This window comes from Halichoerus grypus, chromosome X (genome assembly GCF_964656455.1).
Source record: "Halichoerus grypus chromosome X, mHalGry1.hap1.1, whole genome shotgun sequence".
Taxonomy (NCBI): domain Eukaryota; kingdom Metazoa; phylum Chordata; class Mammalia; order Carnivora; family Phocidae; genus Halichoerus; species Halichoerus grypus.
The window spans coordinates 127888425-127907673 of NC_135727.1; the positions used below are offsets into that span (position 1 = coordinate 127888425).

Genomic DNA, 19249 nt, shown 5'->3' on the forward strand with positions numbered 1-19249 from the left:
CTCACCAGCTCCAGATCCATGACAGCAAAAAACCCTAGGGGATTGCAACAGCCCCATGAGTCCCTAGAGGACAGACAGACTTGGCCCTGTACGTTTATAAGATCTAATAAATTGTACCCTGAAGAAGGGATGCCCTTGAAAGCATTTTAAAGGCATAACTTGACCACGAAGTAGAAAAGTCAGGAAGTTGCCGAGGGCTCTGATCTGACCTTTCCTTGCACTTTTTGCTATTTCTGTGGTTACATTTGGCTCTGAATTTAGAGTCCTCTCTTGGGCTTCCAAGAAAACATGCATCCTGGATAGCCGCCAGCCCTAGCGGGTGATAAAGACTAGCAAATATGAAATATAGATTTAGAGGTGTCAGAAGAAAATAAATTGGGTTCACGTCTTATTTTCTTCTGAATCTGAATGTCCCGAAAGCAGAATTTCATTTCCAGTTTCAGACCCGAGGCAGAGATGGCCTGTTGAGCTCCTATGAATCAGAAGGTTTGCACACAACCTTCTCCTCCAGCTGCAAAGACCCCCGTCTCATCTGTTCTCCAAACAAAATAAAGTTAAGGGCTGGGAAACCTGCTCTGGGACAGTAACTACTTATGCAGGATACTTAGAAAACTGGAAATCACCAACAAAGAGCATAAAACGTGTGACTATCATGTGGGTAGGATGCAATGAATTCAGACAGAACAGGAGAGAGAAGGCCCAGGAGGCATGCATTAAAAGAGTCTGCAAAGAAAAATGCAAAATCCAGCATGCTTGGAGGCAGCAGAGGAAGGAGAGTAGATTAGAAATATAGCCACAAGAAGAATGAACACCTATTTTCCTAAAGAACATCATCATCATCAAGGAACGTTAACCATCAAATTAGGAAGGAGACGCCATAAAGAAGCCAGCTACAGGGGATGGAAATTAAAGATGCAGGGTTTCATTTTCTAACTGGTGTTGATCGCATGAATTTCTTAACATCCCTGGGCTCTCCTTGCTAAAGGAAAGACAGTTAATACCTATTTCTCGGGGTTGTGGGATTGACAAGTTATATATGTGACAGAAACTAAGAGAAACCACTTAATAACATAAATTGGGTATCACCACCCATGGAAAATGTTCTAGATGGGGCTCAGCACCCTATGCCCATGGGCCAAATGTAGTACACCATCTATGAATATAAAGAAAATTTCATTGGAACACTGTTATGTCCGTTCAATATGTATCCTCCACTGGTGTGTTCCTGCTACAGCTGCAGAATCGATTAGTTGAAATAGAGACCATATGGCCCCCAGTGCTGAATATATTTGCTGTCTGACCCCTTACAGCAAAAGCTTGCTGACTCCTGGTCCAGAACACCAGTTTATCATTCACTTGGGAATAGAAATGTTTCCATATATTGATCATCTGTTTTGTCTGCTCACAGATGATTTCATTTACTCTTACAAGTTAGGTATTGTTATCTCCACTTTATTTTTGAGAAAAGGGATGCACTTGGGCGTCATTTCCCCAAAGTCACATAATGAAAACCAGCGGAGCCAAAATTCTGATTTCAAAGTCAAGTGTACATCATTTCTCAGTGGCACTTTTATTTCATTTTATTCTTTTTTTAGAGAGAGAGCGCACGCACAAGCAGGGTGAGGAGGGGTAGAGGGAGAGGAGAGAGAGAGAATCTTAAGTAGGCTCCATGGCCAGCGCAGAGCCTGACACAGGGCTCGATCCCACAACCGGAGATCATGACCTGAGCTGAAATCAAGAGTTGGACGTTTAACTGACTGAGCCACCCAGGCACTCCAGTGGCATTTTTATTTTAAAAAAAAATTAAGGACACAATGCAGGAGGAGAAAAATAAAAGTCATCAATTAAATAGAGATTGTTCAGCCAGTTGATGGAAGATGGCATACCAATGAAGAGAAGCATCCAGCCTTTGGTGGTGGTTGTATTCAGAGTTGCAGAAATCCCTGTCAAGGCTCCAATTTCCTCCACAATTCAGGGCAGTCAGGCAAAGGAGGATTTTAGTGTGTTAGTCTCTGTTCATCTTTTCAACTGCACTTCCTACCTCACCCAACCTTGCACCTTAAAATTTGCTAACTCCCAATGAAAGGGAGTTCTCCTATCAACTCACACCCTAAACTCACACATAGACACATACGGTATTTCCCATACTTGTGCTTTCTTCCTCCTGAGAAATGCATAGGCAGGGGTCTACATCCTGAACCCTTCAAGGAGTTGCTTCTTCAAGAGCCCCTCTCCAGCCCCAGATTGAACCCAACGCTACCGTCTGGGCTCTCGGTGCATTGTGTGTCATCCCTACATTGAACACACCTGTCTATTTGCCCATCTATCCCAGTGCTTTGGGGGCACTTCAAGAATGAGGACCATGTCTTTTCTTAGCATGAGGTGCCCAGCTCAGTCTCTAGTTAAGCAAAAATCACTTGATTGGAAGAAAAGATTGGAGGCTGGAAGGTTGGAGATTGGAACCAATCTTTGCAAGTGTCACATCAAAGAATAGATAATTCTGAAAAGAGGAATCAATAGAAAGTTAAGTTGCGATTGCCCGTCTATCTCTCCCATCCAAAGTGCACTCTTTTTGGTTTGACTCTTCCCCTAGTCTTCTGTTAACTGTCGCTGACACCTCCATCAGAACAAGAGGAGAGCTTTCTAAGTTCTAGAGGGAGGGTGGGGGGGGGGGCCTCTTATCAGCAGCTGAGGGGATAGCGAGGAGGAGGCAGAGGGAGAGCTCACCTCATTGGAAATGCCACTGCCTCTGGGGTATGTGCCCATGAAGTCATGAGGTGAGAAAAATAGGATTGGTATCCCTCCAAAAAAGGGCGGAGGGTCATATAGGAGAAACGGCATGTCTCAGGCTCTTGAGTGCCAAGTATAAAGAACATAAGAGTGGAAATAAGAGTAGAAATCTTTGCTCATTACTAAATCCTGGTTTAAGGAGACTTCAGATGGAAAGTCTTGCACTTATCATGGCCGTGCTGATGGTTCCTTATTCACATCGGAGCAAGCCTCTACTTCCCGTGTTTGGCTTTTCTCTATTATGCTTTGCTGCCATAGGTATCAGGCTTGGGTTTGTGGCATTGTCTAAAATTTCATGACTACCTCACCCTTTTGACATTATGCTTCTTCAGTACACAACTTGCCAGTGTACTCTTCTCCCCAAGGAAAATATTTTTCTCTTTGACTCCCACACATGGAGCTGGTTACATTTTTGGCTCTTAACTATCCAGTTGACCACACAAAACCAAATCACTTGCACTCAAGTTTTGGTCTGTCTTTAAGAACTTTTTCTTGCCTGCCCTGCAGGCAAGTATCTTGTTTGTGACCACCAAAATCAGCTGCTTAGATAACCTGCCGTGGCCCATTATTTTCACTATGTATTTGATACATTTAAAAAAAATAATTTAAAATGGAAAAAGAAAGTGAGTGACAAAAATATTCTGTTTATACCATCTTATGGGAAGAGAGGAATTTGAGACTGTGGTAAATAAACAAAGAAAGGACATCTGTGTGAAAATAAAAAGATGTTCATCACTGAGGAACATAAAGTCTCTGCATGCCCTGGGTTTACCTCAATGTCACATTTATGTTGATGACATACATTATATTTTATTTTTACTTGGAGGTAAAATGGAAGTTTGAGTAACTGCCAAGTTGTTGAGCTTCAGAGCGATGCTATATGTTTCTAAGGACATAATTACTGTTGCATTGTGTGTACTTGTGTACTTATCTACTCACCTGGTGCCCAAGTTGAAAATAAAGGCAGTGGAAAGAACATGAGACCTGATCTCAGGAAACTTCGATCTACTGCTTGCTAGCTGAGAACTTGTGCATATCTCTCAGTATCCTGGCCTCAGTTCCTCAATCTAGAAAGTAAGGGAGCTGGAGTTAGATTCTAAGAATACTTCCCATTCCAAAATACCCTGGCATTATTGATCCACAGGAAGACATAAAACAATGCCAAAAATAGGAAGAAAGATACAACCAGGCTGAGTCTATTCATTGCCAAACAGCTATCTCTGAGTTTGTGAAGATATGGAAGAGGACAGTAAAAAAATTGTTCCAGGAGAATTGTAACAAAGGAAATCCAGAATCCTTCCAAGAACCTGGGGAAGCTGCATTCATTATGACATACGCACTTTTTTACATTCATAAGGAGTCAATCTGAAGTAGATTTGATATATGGATTCGATAGCAGCTCATTTGAAAATTGAGGGAAAAATAGTCACATTAAATGATGTCAACCATCTGAAAATTCTCAGTCTTGTATATACAAATAAATGTGATCAAATTTGTATTGCTCCCCCTGCCCCCAAGGACTATTATATCTTTGTATGAAATGAGCAGAGCATAAGATCATTTCTCTAATTGGGCCAATTTGACTCAACAACCAACCAACATGTGCTAGATGAGTCAATACTCATGGAATTGGCAGTCTCATAGGAGATATGAACCAAAAAGTAAAATATTAAAAACATATAAGGGACCCATATGTAACTGTATGGCAATTACAATGGAGATAATTAGCGTATTATATTTGTTTTGTATTTCCCAATTTTAGAAATAACAAATTTTCTCACTGATAATGTTAGTTATAGATATCTCTGCTTTCCTAACCAAAGCAGTGGAAAACAACAAAGAGAAGGAAAATGTTAAATTTCATCTTTGATGAAGTGAAGAACCATGTAAGTGTTGAACCACGATATATGAAGAAAGCCTACCAGTATAAGTAAAACTTGGACAGTGTGAAGGGGAGATGCCAAAGGAGGAGAAACATCTCCAATATGTTCTTCAGAGTGGTGGCAAAACCCCAAAGGCAAAACGTTTTGGGGAAAAAAGCAAATCAGAGATGCTAGGGGAGGATGCAGAAAAGAAGCAGGGAATGCAGGATGAGTCAAGGAGACATTCAGTCATAGCACCTGTGCAAGGTGTGTCTACAAGCATGGCATGACAGAACAGAGTTTAAACATGGTAGCAACTCTGTTGTGCTGATCTTGCTGAGCAAAATGGGTGAGAGTTTTCACTCCCTGCCCCCAAAATTGTGAATTTTGAGGTGGGGAGGCCCCCTGTTAACTGTGAGCAGGGGTGTCTTATAATACAAGGTACTGATGGGCAAAAATGCTTGGAGACAACAAAAACAGGCACAGAGTGTGCAAGGCCAATGTAATTGGTACTCATAGACAGAAGGAGAAAATACAACAGGAAAAAATTAAAATACGGAAAAGAAGATTGGACAAGAAATGGCAAGGAGGGGCACATAACCAGGAAGGAATCTGAAACCTTTCCATGGGCTCGTAGGAGTATTATGGGGAATTCTCAGAGAGAGGTGTGGCTTTCTTTAAAAGAAAATGCTTAAGATGATAATCAAGAAGAAGTCATTCATTTCCATGTGGAGCAAGAGCAGAGAATGGACAGGCAGTTTTCAAAAAGAAAAACACGACGGGGCAATGGCAAATAATCCTAATGGATACAAGAAGGCTGACGTTTTAACAAATTGTGATGACTACAAAGAAGCCCTCTAAAGGAACTCAGAAATTACAAGAACATGGGCCAAATATGAGAGGATGGGCACAGAACCAATGAAGGAATATAAAGTCTTTGCAGAAATTTTTAAGAAAAGTATTAAGATGTCTTAATCCTAGGGGCTGGCTGGCTTAGTCAGTAGAACATGTGACTCTTGATCTTGGGGACATGAGTTCCAGCCCCATGTTGGGTATAGAGTTTACTTTTAAAAAAAAAAGAAGAAGAAGTCTTAAGTCCAGAATGAGGTAAGGCATCTAAAACTATGAAAGATATCACAAGAGTTTTTGAGTTCACACTATAACTAGAACATAGAGAGAAGATCTCACTTTGTGTTCTATAGGATCAGTTAGCTAGACAAAATATGTGAAGCCTTCACAGGTACTTCTCTGGATTCACTGAAAATTATCCTCTAAATCTTTCTCTCACAGGGCCCAGGTAGTTAAAATTCTCTTTTTTTTTTTTTTCCTTTTTTTTAAAGTAGGCTACACGCCCAGCATGGAGCCCAGTGCAGGGCTCAAACTCATGACCCTGAGATCAAGACCTGAGCTGAGATCAAGAGTCTGACCTCTTAATCCCCTGAGCCACCCAGGCGCCCCTCTCATTAATTCTTTATGGCTGCCACTGTCCTTTCCATCTGCTGATGTTCCTCTTACTGTCTTTTCCCCAAAGCCACAGTGTAGTTTAAACAGTCATTTCTGTTTGCCAATTTAATGATAGTCCTGGAGAGAAGGATATATATTCTTTTGTTGTTTAAGGGCTTAACTAATCATCAGTAAGGGGAAATATATAGGCTATGGTAAACTTGGGAAATTTAAAAAAAAATGTCTCCATCCTGTGATATCTAACTCCCTCTCCTTTACTTTGGAACACTTCACATCTGTCCACCTTCTGCAGACATTTGTCTCTTTAGGCAAAGTTGACACTGTCTTTAATCCTCTTTGAAGTACAGATGGAGGGGTTTGAGAAACAAATATCAGTTTTTTACTGACTTCTTCCCTCCAAAAGGCCACTAATTCCCAAAGTAGAACAATCGGTGGTATTTAGCTCTGCTCAAGTAACTGCTTGTACTCAAGTAATGGACATTTTGGGGGAACCCTCGCAGCTTCCTGTCAACAAGCTTGGTAGTTGCCCTATGTAACACCAAATTTTCCTTGGATCCTTGCTTCTAAAATTATGTGATGGCTGTGGTCTTTCCACAACTCACCACAATTAACTACAGTAACAAAATGGTCTTAATTTTAAAGATTTCCTCTCATAATTCTTTATCATTTTTCATTTTTCTATTTTCCGTAATTCTTTTTCATAATTGTTTCACATCCTCTCTGTTCTCTGATTTTTAACTATTGCTCTCCTCCTCAAAACGAACAAAAACAAGCAAGCAGTTATTAACAGAAAACCCCAGAATGGGATGATTTTGGCTGGCCAAATTGGCCAGAAGATGAAGAGAACTACCAATAATTATGGTCTTACACAATATCAAGGGGTTCCACAGAAAGAACTCTAAATTCCAGGTGTTCCATCACCTAAGTAATTATAAAAACCATTGATGAGTTCTTTCATAGCAAGCCAGAATATCTCTAGGACTTTTATTTTCCTTCCTCTGCTCTGTCATTGAGAATAACCTGCAGACGGGTAATTGTGAAACTAACATTTAGAGGAACATTAAAATCCCAAGACCATGAAGATGTTAGAAGAGGAAACCAGTTGTGGAGGAAAGATTTTCTAGCCTGGATAAGCTGCTTCTCAAATTTGTGAAAGAGCTTACAAATTGTCTGGACTAATTATCATTGGCAATGTTGAGAAGTCATTTATAAGACAGCAGAAATTTCCATCCAGAAAACCGAAAGTGAACAAATGTTCTGACTTTTCAAAGACCAAGAAGATGAATTGCACAAATGTGTGAGCAAGAAAGATGGGGTGTTTGACAATGTCAAATGCCAGGAAGAGGTCAAGCAGGAATAGCTGAGAAGAGGACCCTGGATTTGATGATTAGAACTCACTTGAGATCACCAAGAAGGCAGTTTAGCTCTGAGAGAACATGAGCTTAATGTCATCCCTGAGGATAATTTAGAAACGGATTATTTTAAAGGCTGGTCGGTGAACACTTAAATTAGAAAGTGGAGGCCACTATGAGTCAGGGTGGGCTCATTTTGAAAAAATCATGCCTGACTAAAATCATTTCACTGGACTGATAAATACAAGAAATGCAGTAGACCTGAAGGATAGTATCTTCATTTGAGCAAAATTTTGACAAAGTTTTGTAATCATAGCTTTGAGGACTGGGTGATGATACAATTAAAATCAGGTTAAAATTATTGAAATTAATGATTAAAGGATAGATGTCCACGTGGAGGGTTGTTTCTTCATGGTCTCTCCCTCGCTTGCTCGTTGGTTCTCTCCCGTGGACCATTTTAATTAATGATTTGGATGAAGCAAAGGAGAGCCTGCTGACCAGGGTTACAAAGTAGAAACTGGGATGATTAGCTAATGGATTGAGTGACACACTCGAGACCAAAATAAACCAGGGCTATTCCTGGGCTGGATCAGTGGAATGAATCTAACAAGACGGAGACCGATATCAGCAAAGTACTTGGTCAAATACACCAGCCTCTCAAGTACCAACTCAGGGACACAGAGCTCAACAACTACATAATCAAAATAACCAGACATTTTAATCGACTGTCAGGGCAGTATTAGTCTTCAGTTAATCCATCTAACAATAACAAAAACTTGTCTAACTTCACACAATTGTAATGTAAATGAAATGTTGGGGGCACCCGGGTGGCTCAGTCGGTGAAGTGTCCATCTCTTGATTTCAGTTCCGGTCATGATCTCAGGGTTGTGAGATTGATCCCCACCTTGGGTTCTGTGTTGGGTATGGAGCTTGCATGGGATTCTTTCTCTCCCTCTCCATCTTCCCCCTCTCCTCACTCCCCTCCCCCACTGTCTGTCAAAGAAAGAAAAAGAAAGAAAGAAAGAAAGAAAGAAAGAAAGAAAGAAAGAAAGAAAGAAAAAGAAAGAAAGAGGAAGGAAGGAGGAGAGAAAGAAAGGGAGAAAGAAAGAAGGAGAGAGAGAAAGAAAGGAAAGGAGAAAGAGAAAAAAAGAAGTGTTGAACATGGTGAAAGTAACCCCAGTTTGGACCCCACTTTAGGTAATTGCATTTGTTAGAATAATACAGAGCATGGTAACTACTTAAAAATATTCTTTAACATTTATTTAACAGAATTGTGCAGTTTTGTCCCAAGCACCGAATAATATGTTTCCAGAGAAAGACAACTATGGTAGTGAGGAACCAAAAGGTAGACACATGGATGAGTGGAAGAAAGAGGAAGGAAAGAAAGACATAAGGTCCTGGTGGAGATAGGGAGGGGGATACGGATGAAAGAGGAATAGTGTAGAGGGACAGACTTGTACTTGAACCTTTTTTGATGATTCATGTACTTGGGTAGCTTTTTTATATTCTTATCCAGACTTCTGAGTACTACAGTACCTTACCTCCATCAGAACCTACCTCATTACACACCGTGCTTTCCCTTTGTGGCATTTAACACAACAATAATTCAATAACCACGTGTGTACTTATCTCTCTTCCCCTCTAGACACTAAGGTAGATCCATGGGAACATGCACTGGGTTGGTCTCTTTCATCATTGTATTCTTAATGCCTAGTATATAGCCATACATAACCATGTGCTAAGCACTCTGTAAACTAATTTGAATTAATTTTTGAGCATTGCTCAGCAATTCAAATACTTTCACACAAGGTGGAAATTTTTTAAATAGAAAATATAATGAAAAAAATGTATTTAATGTTAGCATGTGAATGTTGCAGGCTGCAAAGGAAAAATATGTTCTCTCATTACAATACATGGAACATTTATGAAAATTGAACACATACTTCATAAAGCAAATTACCAATAAATCTCATCAGGCTGGTGTCATATAAGTCACATTCTCTCTTTATAATTGTATTGTTAGAAATCAAGAACAAAGACATAAATAGAAAACCTCCATATTTTGAATTTTAAAGCACACTTTTTTTTTAATTCATGGGTCAAAAAAAGATCATAATGGGACAGAAGATACAGATAAACAATAATACAATATACTTTAAAAATGGGAGAGACTGTAGAGAAGGATCTAAAGGGAAATTTAAAATTTTAAGTGTTGATATTAGAAAAGAATGTAAGATGGACATCAGTGAGTTGAACATCTAGCACAGGGCATCAGGGAAAAAACAACTGATTAAACTGCTCCAAAGTAGAAAGAATAAAATAGTAAGACTGAACAACCTCTGGCAAGATTGATTAGGAGAGACAGAGAGTATGACAGAGAGAGATTAAATATACTATCAGAATAAAAAAAAAAATATAGAGAGACTGCCAAGATCAAGAAGACAATAAAATGATAGTATCAACAACTTCACACCAATAAATTTAAAAAATGTAAATTTTCAAAATCCTAGAAAGATATAACTAACTTAAGAAGAAACATAAATTTTAAGAACTCTAAGGCCTATGCCCACATGGTTTTTATATGTTGATTCTAACAATCAACAAATAATTCCAAACCAATACAACTCTTCCAGAGACCAGAAAAATAAGAAACTTGATCTCAACTCATTTTATGAGACTAGCTAACTTTAGTAACTAAGTTATCCAAGGAGAATAAATTTTGTTAAATCTAGGAATGAACATCTTAAAATAGCAACAAAACAATCTACCAACATATAAAGAATAATAATCACATCATGGGAAAATTTGGTTTATCTTAGAAATACAAAGCTGGATTAACATTAGAAAGATCAGTCCGTTAATCACCAGGAAAAAACCTATATGATCATTTTAATAGATTAACAAAAAGCATTTGATAAAGTCGATATTTATTCCTGACTTTCTCTTTTCAAAGAGATCCTTGCCAATTAGGGATAGTGAGCAACTTTCCTACTCTGATAAGTATCTATTTAAAACAAAACCGAGTTGGGGCGCCTGGGTGGCTCAGTCGTTAAGCGTCTGCCTTCGGCTCAGGTCATGATCCCAGGGTCCTGGGATCGAGCTCCGCATCGGGCTCCCTGCTCCGCGGGAAGCCTGCTTCTCCCTCTCCCACTCCCCCTGCTTGTGTTCCCTCTCTCGCTGTGTCTCTCTCTGTCAAATAAATAAATAAAATCTTTAAAAAAAATAAAAATAAAAAAATAAAACAAAACCGAGTTGAGGGGTGCCTGAGTGGCTCAATCAGTTGTGCTCTTGACTCTTGATTTTGGCTCCAGTCATGATCTTGGGGTTGTGGGATCGAGCCCTGTGTCCAGCTCCACACTCAGCGGGAAGTCTGCTTCTCCCTCTCCCTCTGCTCTTCCCCCTGCTCGCTCGCTCTCTCATAAATAAACAAACAAACAAACAAATAAATAAATAAATAAAATCTTTTTAAACATTTAAAAAACAAAACTGAGTTAAAATATATTTAATAGTGCAAAGGTAAAAGTATTTTTGTGTCTGGGTGGCTTAGTCGGTTAAGCGTCTGCCTTCGGCTCTGGTCATGATCCCGGGGTCCTGGGATGGAGTCCTGCATCGGGCTCCCTGCTCAGCGGGGAGTCTGCTTCTCCTTCTCCCCACCCTCCACTTGTGCTGTCTTTCTCTCTCAAGTAAATAAATAAAATCTTAAGAAAAAGAATGCTTTTTATTACCACTTCTATTCAGCTTCGTATTGGAGGTACGCACAAATAAGAAGAAATTAAAATAAAATCTGTGAAGGTTATAAAGGAAGGAGCTGTTATCCTTCAGAGCTTATTCATTGTCTACCTAGAAAACCTCAAACCTCAGAGAATACTTAGATAAATTGTTCAAACCAGTGAGAAGAACCTGAAAAACTGTTTATCACAGTTGCTGGATACAACGTAAATATTCACAATCACTTGTATATTGGTATATTGGCAACTACTAAACACTCATTTTTAGAAGAGACCTTTCACAGAGGCACACAAATATAAGGAATTAGTAATGAATAGAATAAAATTGGTGAAAAGACTTTATGAGGAAATTATAAACACATATTGAAAAATAATAAGATAAAAATAAATGAAGCATTAAACATAACAGTAATACCAATGTTAGAGAGTGCCTTTCTCCGTGAAACCATTGGTCATGACCAGCCAAAACTGCTGAGATCTCTACTTAGTCCTGGTCTATCTATAACTCCTGGTTTGCAGCAGGGACCAGGAAATGCCCTAATCTGTGTCTAAGAAGGGCTAGCAAAGCAGGAGACCTGATGCTATGTTTCATCTTTCAATAAAACGGTTGTTAGAACATGTACATTTTAAAACACATGTTAAACAATTATATGCAAACACTGCATGTAGGATCACACTTACCCAATCAGTTTTTTAAGCAAAAGAGTATCTCATGCATGATTACTTTGGTGACCCTATTTTTTTTATTAATGTATTTTTCACCCTTGCATTCTATTTCTTACTTATGCCTTTTGTACCTACAAAGTGACCCCCATTACAAGCATATGCCTCTTTTTGTCCAAAGTGATAGCAGCTTAGTTTTCACTTTTATTTTATATCTCCAGGGACTTTGGGGAACAAACTTACCAAGGATCTAGAACCCTATAATTTGCAATTTCATTCTATTCCCTTCACTAATATGTCTAGGAAAGGCTGAAGAGAGCATCTTATTTGCTAAGTGTTATCTAGATGTATGTGTGGGAGGGGCAGTAACCAACTTTGATTAAAGAACTAAGCAAAATATAGGATCCTGCATCGTATTTATTTTGAAATATTTTAATCACGGTACGTTGATTTTTCCTATCAAATGCCTGCTGATTTAGCTGCAAGGAGACATAATTTGGAAGATAACATACATATCATATACTGTCAGAGAACATGACATAAATTATTATAACATTACATTTTATACTAAATATTCAAGGATATAATGCCATGAGTCTTGAGGCTTTATTTCTTGTCTAACGATGCTTATCCTCCACCTGTTCCTAGATACGTGATCGTGGAGGTGTCTGCTTTGAGCTTCTCTGGATCTTTAACAAGCAATCCTATTTAGCAGTTGTTCTGAGGTCCAAGCCTGGACATCTGAAGTTCAGAGGTCATGAGGTCAGTGAATGGACTTGGTAATGGAAAGTGGACACAGTTTTATCAAGACACAGGAAACCTAGATTGTGGAATACAATTCACATTTTCTGCTGTATCAGAAGTCTTACCTTTTTGCTCATGGTGACGTCTTAGTTCTGTCATGACTAATCATCCCAATCTGTAAAAATATTCCTTGGCTAAGATGGCCCAGAATTGATTCTTGAAAGGTTTTTTTTTTCTTCTTTTGTTATATCTTCTTTGCTTTTCTTTTGTTGTTGTTTTGTGTTTTTAATCTGAGAGGCTCTGAGAGGATCATTGTCATTCATTTTTTTGTTACATAATCTTTGCTTAAACATCATTACCAACATCTGACCTAAATTGAGCCAATTATTGCTGCGTTCTCATTCCTTAGTGGTGATTTAAATCTGGACAAGGGTACAAATTTATTAAAAATTAATGAAGACTACAATTAAACCACTGGCTACTTTTTTTATTCCCAAATGTTAATGACAGAGGGAAAAACAAATCCATGTTTCCATTGTTGATTCATGTTCTCCTCTCTTTTCTTTTAGAAAGAACTCTACACGGTATTGCCCGCTGAAGATGGAATTCAACATAAAAACTATCTTGGGCTCCACCAAAGACATCACTGAAGCACCAAAAGGCCTCCAGGAGGTCGCATCTCAGGATATACAGAGGGTTATAGTGTATTCTGCAGAACTGGGTTTGAAAAATGAAGAAGGTAGATGGAGGTTAAAGTAAATTTCTCTCCTACTGAAAGTTTCTTGAACCCATGGCCATCGGCCCATTCACTGAATGCTGCATGCCCTTGAAGCACCGTTGACTTGCTTCTTGCTGCATGAGGATTCCTCAGAGAAATACTGCTTCATGACAGCCTGAGACTCTGGCCCCCAAACTTCAGTGTCCAAGCTCGTGGGAAAGATGATGCATTTTGCTAGAAGAGAAGGTTACCTGGGCCTGGAACCCAAACACGTTCCCAGAAGTACTTTGACATCTCCCTACCAAATCCATGGTCACCATATTGCAAAATGATGGTGCTCACATTCATATTCTCACTATGGATCCCACACTTTTCTCATTGTGCTGACTTCCTTTGCTATGGTGGAGCTTTGCATGGTCTGGGAGGATAAGGGCCTCAGCATTTTAGCATCAGTTAGTAGAGACTCTTCCTCCTTGCCTTCAGTTCATCAAATCACTAACCAACGAGCAGCATCACATGGAGAGCACCAAGGAAAGGAATCGAGTGGCAGTCCCTGGGATGTTCTAGCTTTGGTGTTCCTGAGAGTCTGCATTTAGTTTATATCCTTTGCCTTGATGATCAGAGGGTCCAAAATCATAACTTCAAAGTGCAAGGAAAGAAAATAATATTTTATCCAACGACTGCAGTAAATGCAGTCTGGTGTCTCAAATTTATTCCACTGATTATTCTTCAAACCAGAAAAGATGCGTGTCAACATAGAAATGGTCTTTGTTATGGGGAACCAATTCCATGACTGCGTACTATTGATTCTCAGTCACTGAAGCCAGTTTCCTATTTGTGGGACAAGGATGTCTTGCACAAAGCTCTATCCTGTAAGATAATAGCAACTAATACCTTAGTATCTACAACTGGAAGTCTTGGTATGAAAGTTTCTATGTCTCTTAGATGAGGGGCAGCCTGTGGTTTCCACAGTGGAATCCAGTTCTTTCTGCCCATTCGTGGAGTGACTTGGAGAACAGGAAGCTGGTTTGCTGAAGGACCACTGGGCAGAGAGGTAAGAAAGTCCTCATTTGTTTAAATGCAAGCTTAACTATATATAAATATAGAAAAGCATGTAGGAAGATTTCTTTTCCAGAGCACATTTCTGTTGCCTAGGATATGAATCCTTAAAGTCTTTCTAGGTAGTGATTGGAATTTACAAACAGAATCCTCCCTGTTTTGCATGGCTACCTGTGAGCCAATGTTTGAAATGCCTTTCGAATCATTAATTATTTTGTTTGTTTTCCATGCTCAGACAATCAGAGGGGAGGGTTTTCACCTTGATATTTTGGCTCCTAGAATGGTAGGTACATGAGAAGCTGTAATTTTCTTCCAGAGGGTGTAAGGTGGGTTGAAATCTCTAAATAAACCGTAGTAGGATGTCCCTTTGTTGCTGTATTGTTCTTTTAATGGAACCTGCATTCAGAATTCTCTGAGGAAGTAGCTGAGAGAATGATGTTTAACCTTACTTCAGAAGGGCTATTCCAAGTCTCCTTGAGTGCATTCATGCCGAGAATTATACCAGGAGCCACACCACAGCTGCAGGGGCACCATCGACTGTAGCCTGTGTGAATGGATCCACCAACCCACGCCATTAGCTTGGACCACCATCTTGTCCGGGGTGTGACCTTGACCTTTGCAGGGGCCAAATCTAGGAATTTCTCTGACATCTCTTGATCCCATTCATCCTACAAGTTTTTCTCTCTTTTCTTTTAGTCTACCTTTATGGATAAAAAGTTTGGCTTGTTAAGTTAGTGTCTAAATTAGATCCTGGAAATCTGAGTTTGGAGCCACATGGAGAGCACTGATTATTCCCTTCTTTGAAAAGATGAATAATTATTCTCTTGGGCAATTTCATTTTAGAAGATGAATGCAAAAAGGTCCAACCCAGACAGCCTAGCCTATTCTGCATGCCATCATATCCCACCCAGAGTTACAGTCTTTCTACTCTGAAGTTTGCCAGAGTCCAGGGTCCATCTGCCTACGGGCCCACTTCCCACCAATAGGAGTCTCCAAAATTATTTTTTTCTGCCAAAAAGAAATAGGAATTTCAAGAGGCCTTTTGCACATACCTTCATGCATTCTACAACGTTACATAACACAGAGTAATTATTGTATAAACTTTTAGTTTTACATAACAGCATACCTTCCAAAACCTGATTTTACAAAATAGCTACATGATTCATGAATGGCAGCTCCATTGTTATGTAGTGTTAAGTCAAAAATCTATTGGTAAGAGCTACAATAAAAAAGATCTATTGATAAAAAAAACTTTTAACTGATACTTTTTTTTTTTATTCAGATTTGCTTAGACAAACGAAAGTGCTCTGTGTTTAGAAGCATGATTACGTCTTCAATGTTACCAGATACAGTAGATTGTGACCCACAGTTGTACTAGGGTTTAAGGGCTAATTAGCTTCTGTAAAGAGGTCTGTTCCAAAGAGCAGGTGAGATCTGCCTTTATTCATAGAATGGGCCTTCCGTGGGGACATTTCTTCACACCCACTTGGTTGCTCACCAAGAGAGAGTCAGTCTTGGTGCAGCCTCCAAGAGACAATGACACATGTGTGCTTGGTGGAGGTGGACCACCAGGCTGTCCTGCTGTCTACACACAATGAGATGCAGTGCCTACACCCATTTTAGGAACAAATATCTTTAGGGGAAATTTATGTGAGCAGCAAGGTTTCGAATCATATACCTCACCATTTGGGTGCTTTTGGAACCACTCATACCTGCTCTGCTCATAGGGACCCCACAGCCTTCTCCTCACAGGTGCTTTAGGAACAAAGCTGTCTGTTGTTTAGGAAAGACAGTCAGTGTATTTGGGGAGTTGCTGGTCTCAGTTAATCCTGGAAGTGAGTCGACTACATTGGCCACTACTGATATGTGAGCAAGATTTTGGTGATGATGAAGGATAGTCTATTAGACATACAAGGCATGAAAGAGACGGAATCTGATCACCCTTTACCCTCCACTCCTTGGACACAGCCCCATATTAAGCCAGCCAACCCCAGCCTTACAGGTTGATGGATAAATCAAACCTCTCTCTGCAGAGGATGGGTTGGCACCACCATTGGTCTACCGATCGTAGACTCTAAGCTACGGTCAGGAGATTCACACCTTACCTTCCTCGAATGTCAAAACCATGTCATAGATCTGGAGTTCTGTTGTTCAAGGGACAGAAAAGTCAGTTCCCCTCAAATGTGTGGGGATCTTCATGGTAAGATCTCTCCGCACTCTGCCACCAGTCCAACCACATGGGACATCCATATAAAACTCATGCTTCCAATATCAGTTAAGTTTCTCTCTTTCTTTTGTCTCTTAAAAAAAAACAAATTTCAGATGGGATTATTGAATCAATGCCCATATCCTTGATTTTGGAGTAAAATAAGAACTCAGGTCTTGGCTTTTTGTCGGGACAAACTTGGATAGCCCCCCAGTGATCCGTTTTGCAATACATAAGTAATGTACTATTCAATGTACTAGATGGATAACCCAGAGATAATTTGCTTTTCCTCTCTATTTCTTGGTTTCTTCATCTTTAAAACTGAGATTATAATGGCTACCTCATGGACTATGGATGGTCCCTTTCAGAAGGTCTGGAATCCCCCAAATACCAGAGACTGCAGCTTTTTCAAGTGTAAAGTGAGAATTCTATACTCTGATTTTCCCAGGAGACTCAGAAAAAGGACCCTCTGCCTGAGAGTTTTCATGCCACTTGTTTTGAACCTAGAGCTTTTTCTTGGCTCCAGGGTAAAGCAACCCATACTCCAGAGGACCCCATCTAGAACACAGAGTTTATTCATCCACAGGTGTCAGAACACACTCAGAATTACAATGATCTCAGGCCAAGGTAAACATACTCCCAAGCACCTGGAGTTCCCCTACTGCCAGGGAAAGCAGCTAAAGCAGCTACTCTCTGTAAGTGTGAGAGTCCTGGGAAGTAAAGTTCTCCTGACCTGCAATTGGACTGGGATAGTCCTTACCCTTGACTGGACATGAGCATGATGTGGACAGCTTGTTCTGAACATTCTCAGCTTGAGGCTGCACCCCACATTAGTAACCACAGCATTTCTGGGGTGGGACCCTGGCAGCAGTATTTGTAAAGCTCCCTGGGTGATTCCACTGAGACCATAGACTAGGGCTCCCCACGTCCCTGCCTGGGAGATGAACCCATCTGGCCATCACAACTACGTCTCCTGAACTCTCGGTCCCCACCATCCTCCAGGCTCCTGACCCAGCCTCTCACTACTCTTCTCCGTCTGGGACATCTGTTCTACAATGAGCAAACACTTCCACGTTTTCAACCTTTCTTCCACTGCCTGGCTCTTCCCTGGGGCCACCATTGCCCTGCAGTGCTCTCCCAGGGACAGCCATAGATCTGGACCCTGAGAGGTTCACGGGAGTCGCACTTACGAATTCTTGGTCTTCTCCCTTCAGGATCTGCTCCTTCATTCCTCTCCAGCCACCTCCATGGCCACACCCTGCATCTAGTCTTCGTGCCATACTAACACCTGCCTGAACTCCCCACTGCACATATTCCTCTCTCTGATGTACACTTTCTAGTGTTCCCATCAGATGAACCCTCCTTCCCTTGGGAAAGCTTTCCCTCTTGTCTTGCTTGGCCTCATTCCCCACATATCTTATTTATCTTCTTAATCCTCTAGCTGATCCTCCCCTGGTATCTACCCATTAAAGGGTGTTCTCATTTTCAACCCTCTTTTTGGGCAGCGTCATCCAGTCCTTCAAAGACAGCATTAAGTGGCCCTCATAGTGAGACCCATCACAGAGCATTCAGATAGCCTATTTACTTGTGGTTCTCCCTGCCTGAATTAATCAGGTTCTCTAGAGAAACAGAACAAATAGGATATCCATAGATAGAGATATAGAGATACATAGATATAGGTATATATATACCTATCCATCCATAGATCTGTCTATCTGTAGAGAGAGCCAGAGATAGATCTCCCTAGATAGAAAGACAGACAGGTGCATAGGTATATCCAATATATCTTTGTCTATACAATGATAACTATAGTTCTGTTGGATCTATCTATTTATCATCTATCTAGAGAGACCTGTAGTATATAGATAACTATAATTCTATTGCATCTATTTATCTATCCATCTAGAGAGATCTGTCTCTGTCTCTGTAGACAGCTATATTTGTATTTCTGTCTATCTCTCTCTCTCTCTCATTATTTTAAGGAATTGTCTCGTGATTGTAGGGGCTGGGAAGCCCCAAATCTTCAGGGTAGACCAGAAGGCTGGAAATTCAGCAGCTATTCTATGTTGCAGTCTTGAGAAAAAATTGTTTCTTCTTTGGGAAACTTCAGTCATTGCTCCTAAGCCCCTCAAATGATTAGATAAGACCCACCCCGGCCCCCCATCCACTCCCCACCCAGCCACATTATGCAGGATAATCTGCTTTACTCAGAGTCTACTGATTTAAATGTAATCACATCTAAAATACACCTTCACAGCAACATCTAGCCTAGTGTTCAGCCGAATACTGGGCACCATAGCCTAGACAAAATAAATGTACATCATGCTACCTATCTCACATATGGAGGAGAGCATGGTACCTGGCCCTGTGTATGTAATAATTTTGTGTATAACTCGTATATAACAGTAATACTAGCAATGATCAGTACAGTTGTTGAGTTTACACTACGTACATAAACCATACACATAGACTAGTCTATGTACATACACTATATATTTGTTCCTTAGCTTTTGCTCACAATATTGCATTTAAACTTCACCCCTGTCTTTGAGGCAGGTGGTTCTGCTTTATCTGAGGTGGCTGAGCTCAAAAAGCTTGATTTGTAAACCAAAGGGATATAATCAATGAGAGGCAAGGCTGGGATTTGAACCTAGGTCTCTCAG

At 40.2% G+C, this 19249-nt stretch overlaps 1 protein-coding gene across 2 annotated transcripts in view; it reads left to right on the forward strand.

The window, feature by feature from the left end:
* The window catches only part of PUDP (pseudouridine 5'-phosphatase), a 274593-nt gene that overhangs the window by 131112 nt on the left and 124232 nt on the right, over positions 1-19249 (forward strand). Inside the window, exons 4-5 of one of the 2 annotated variants that reach the window (XM_078064157.1) lie at positions 12508-12621; positions 13173-14745. In XM_078064157.1, coding sequence (XP_077920283.1) covers positions 12508-12621; positions 13173-13253 — 195 coding nt within the window. In that variant the 3' untranslated portion in view covers positions 13254-14745. Of the gene's footprint in view, positions 1-12507; positions 12622-13172; positions 14746-19249 lie in introns of those variants that run through there. The other variant, XR_013444575.1, reaches the window with a different exon arrangement.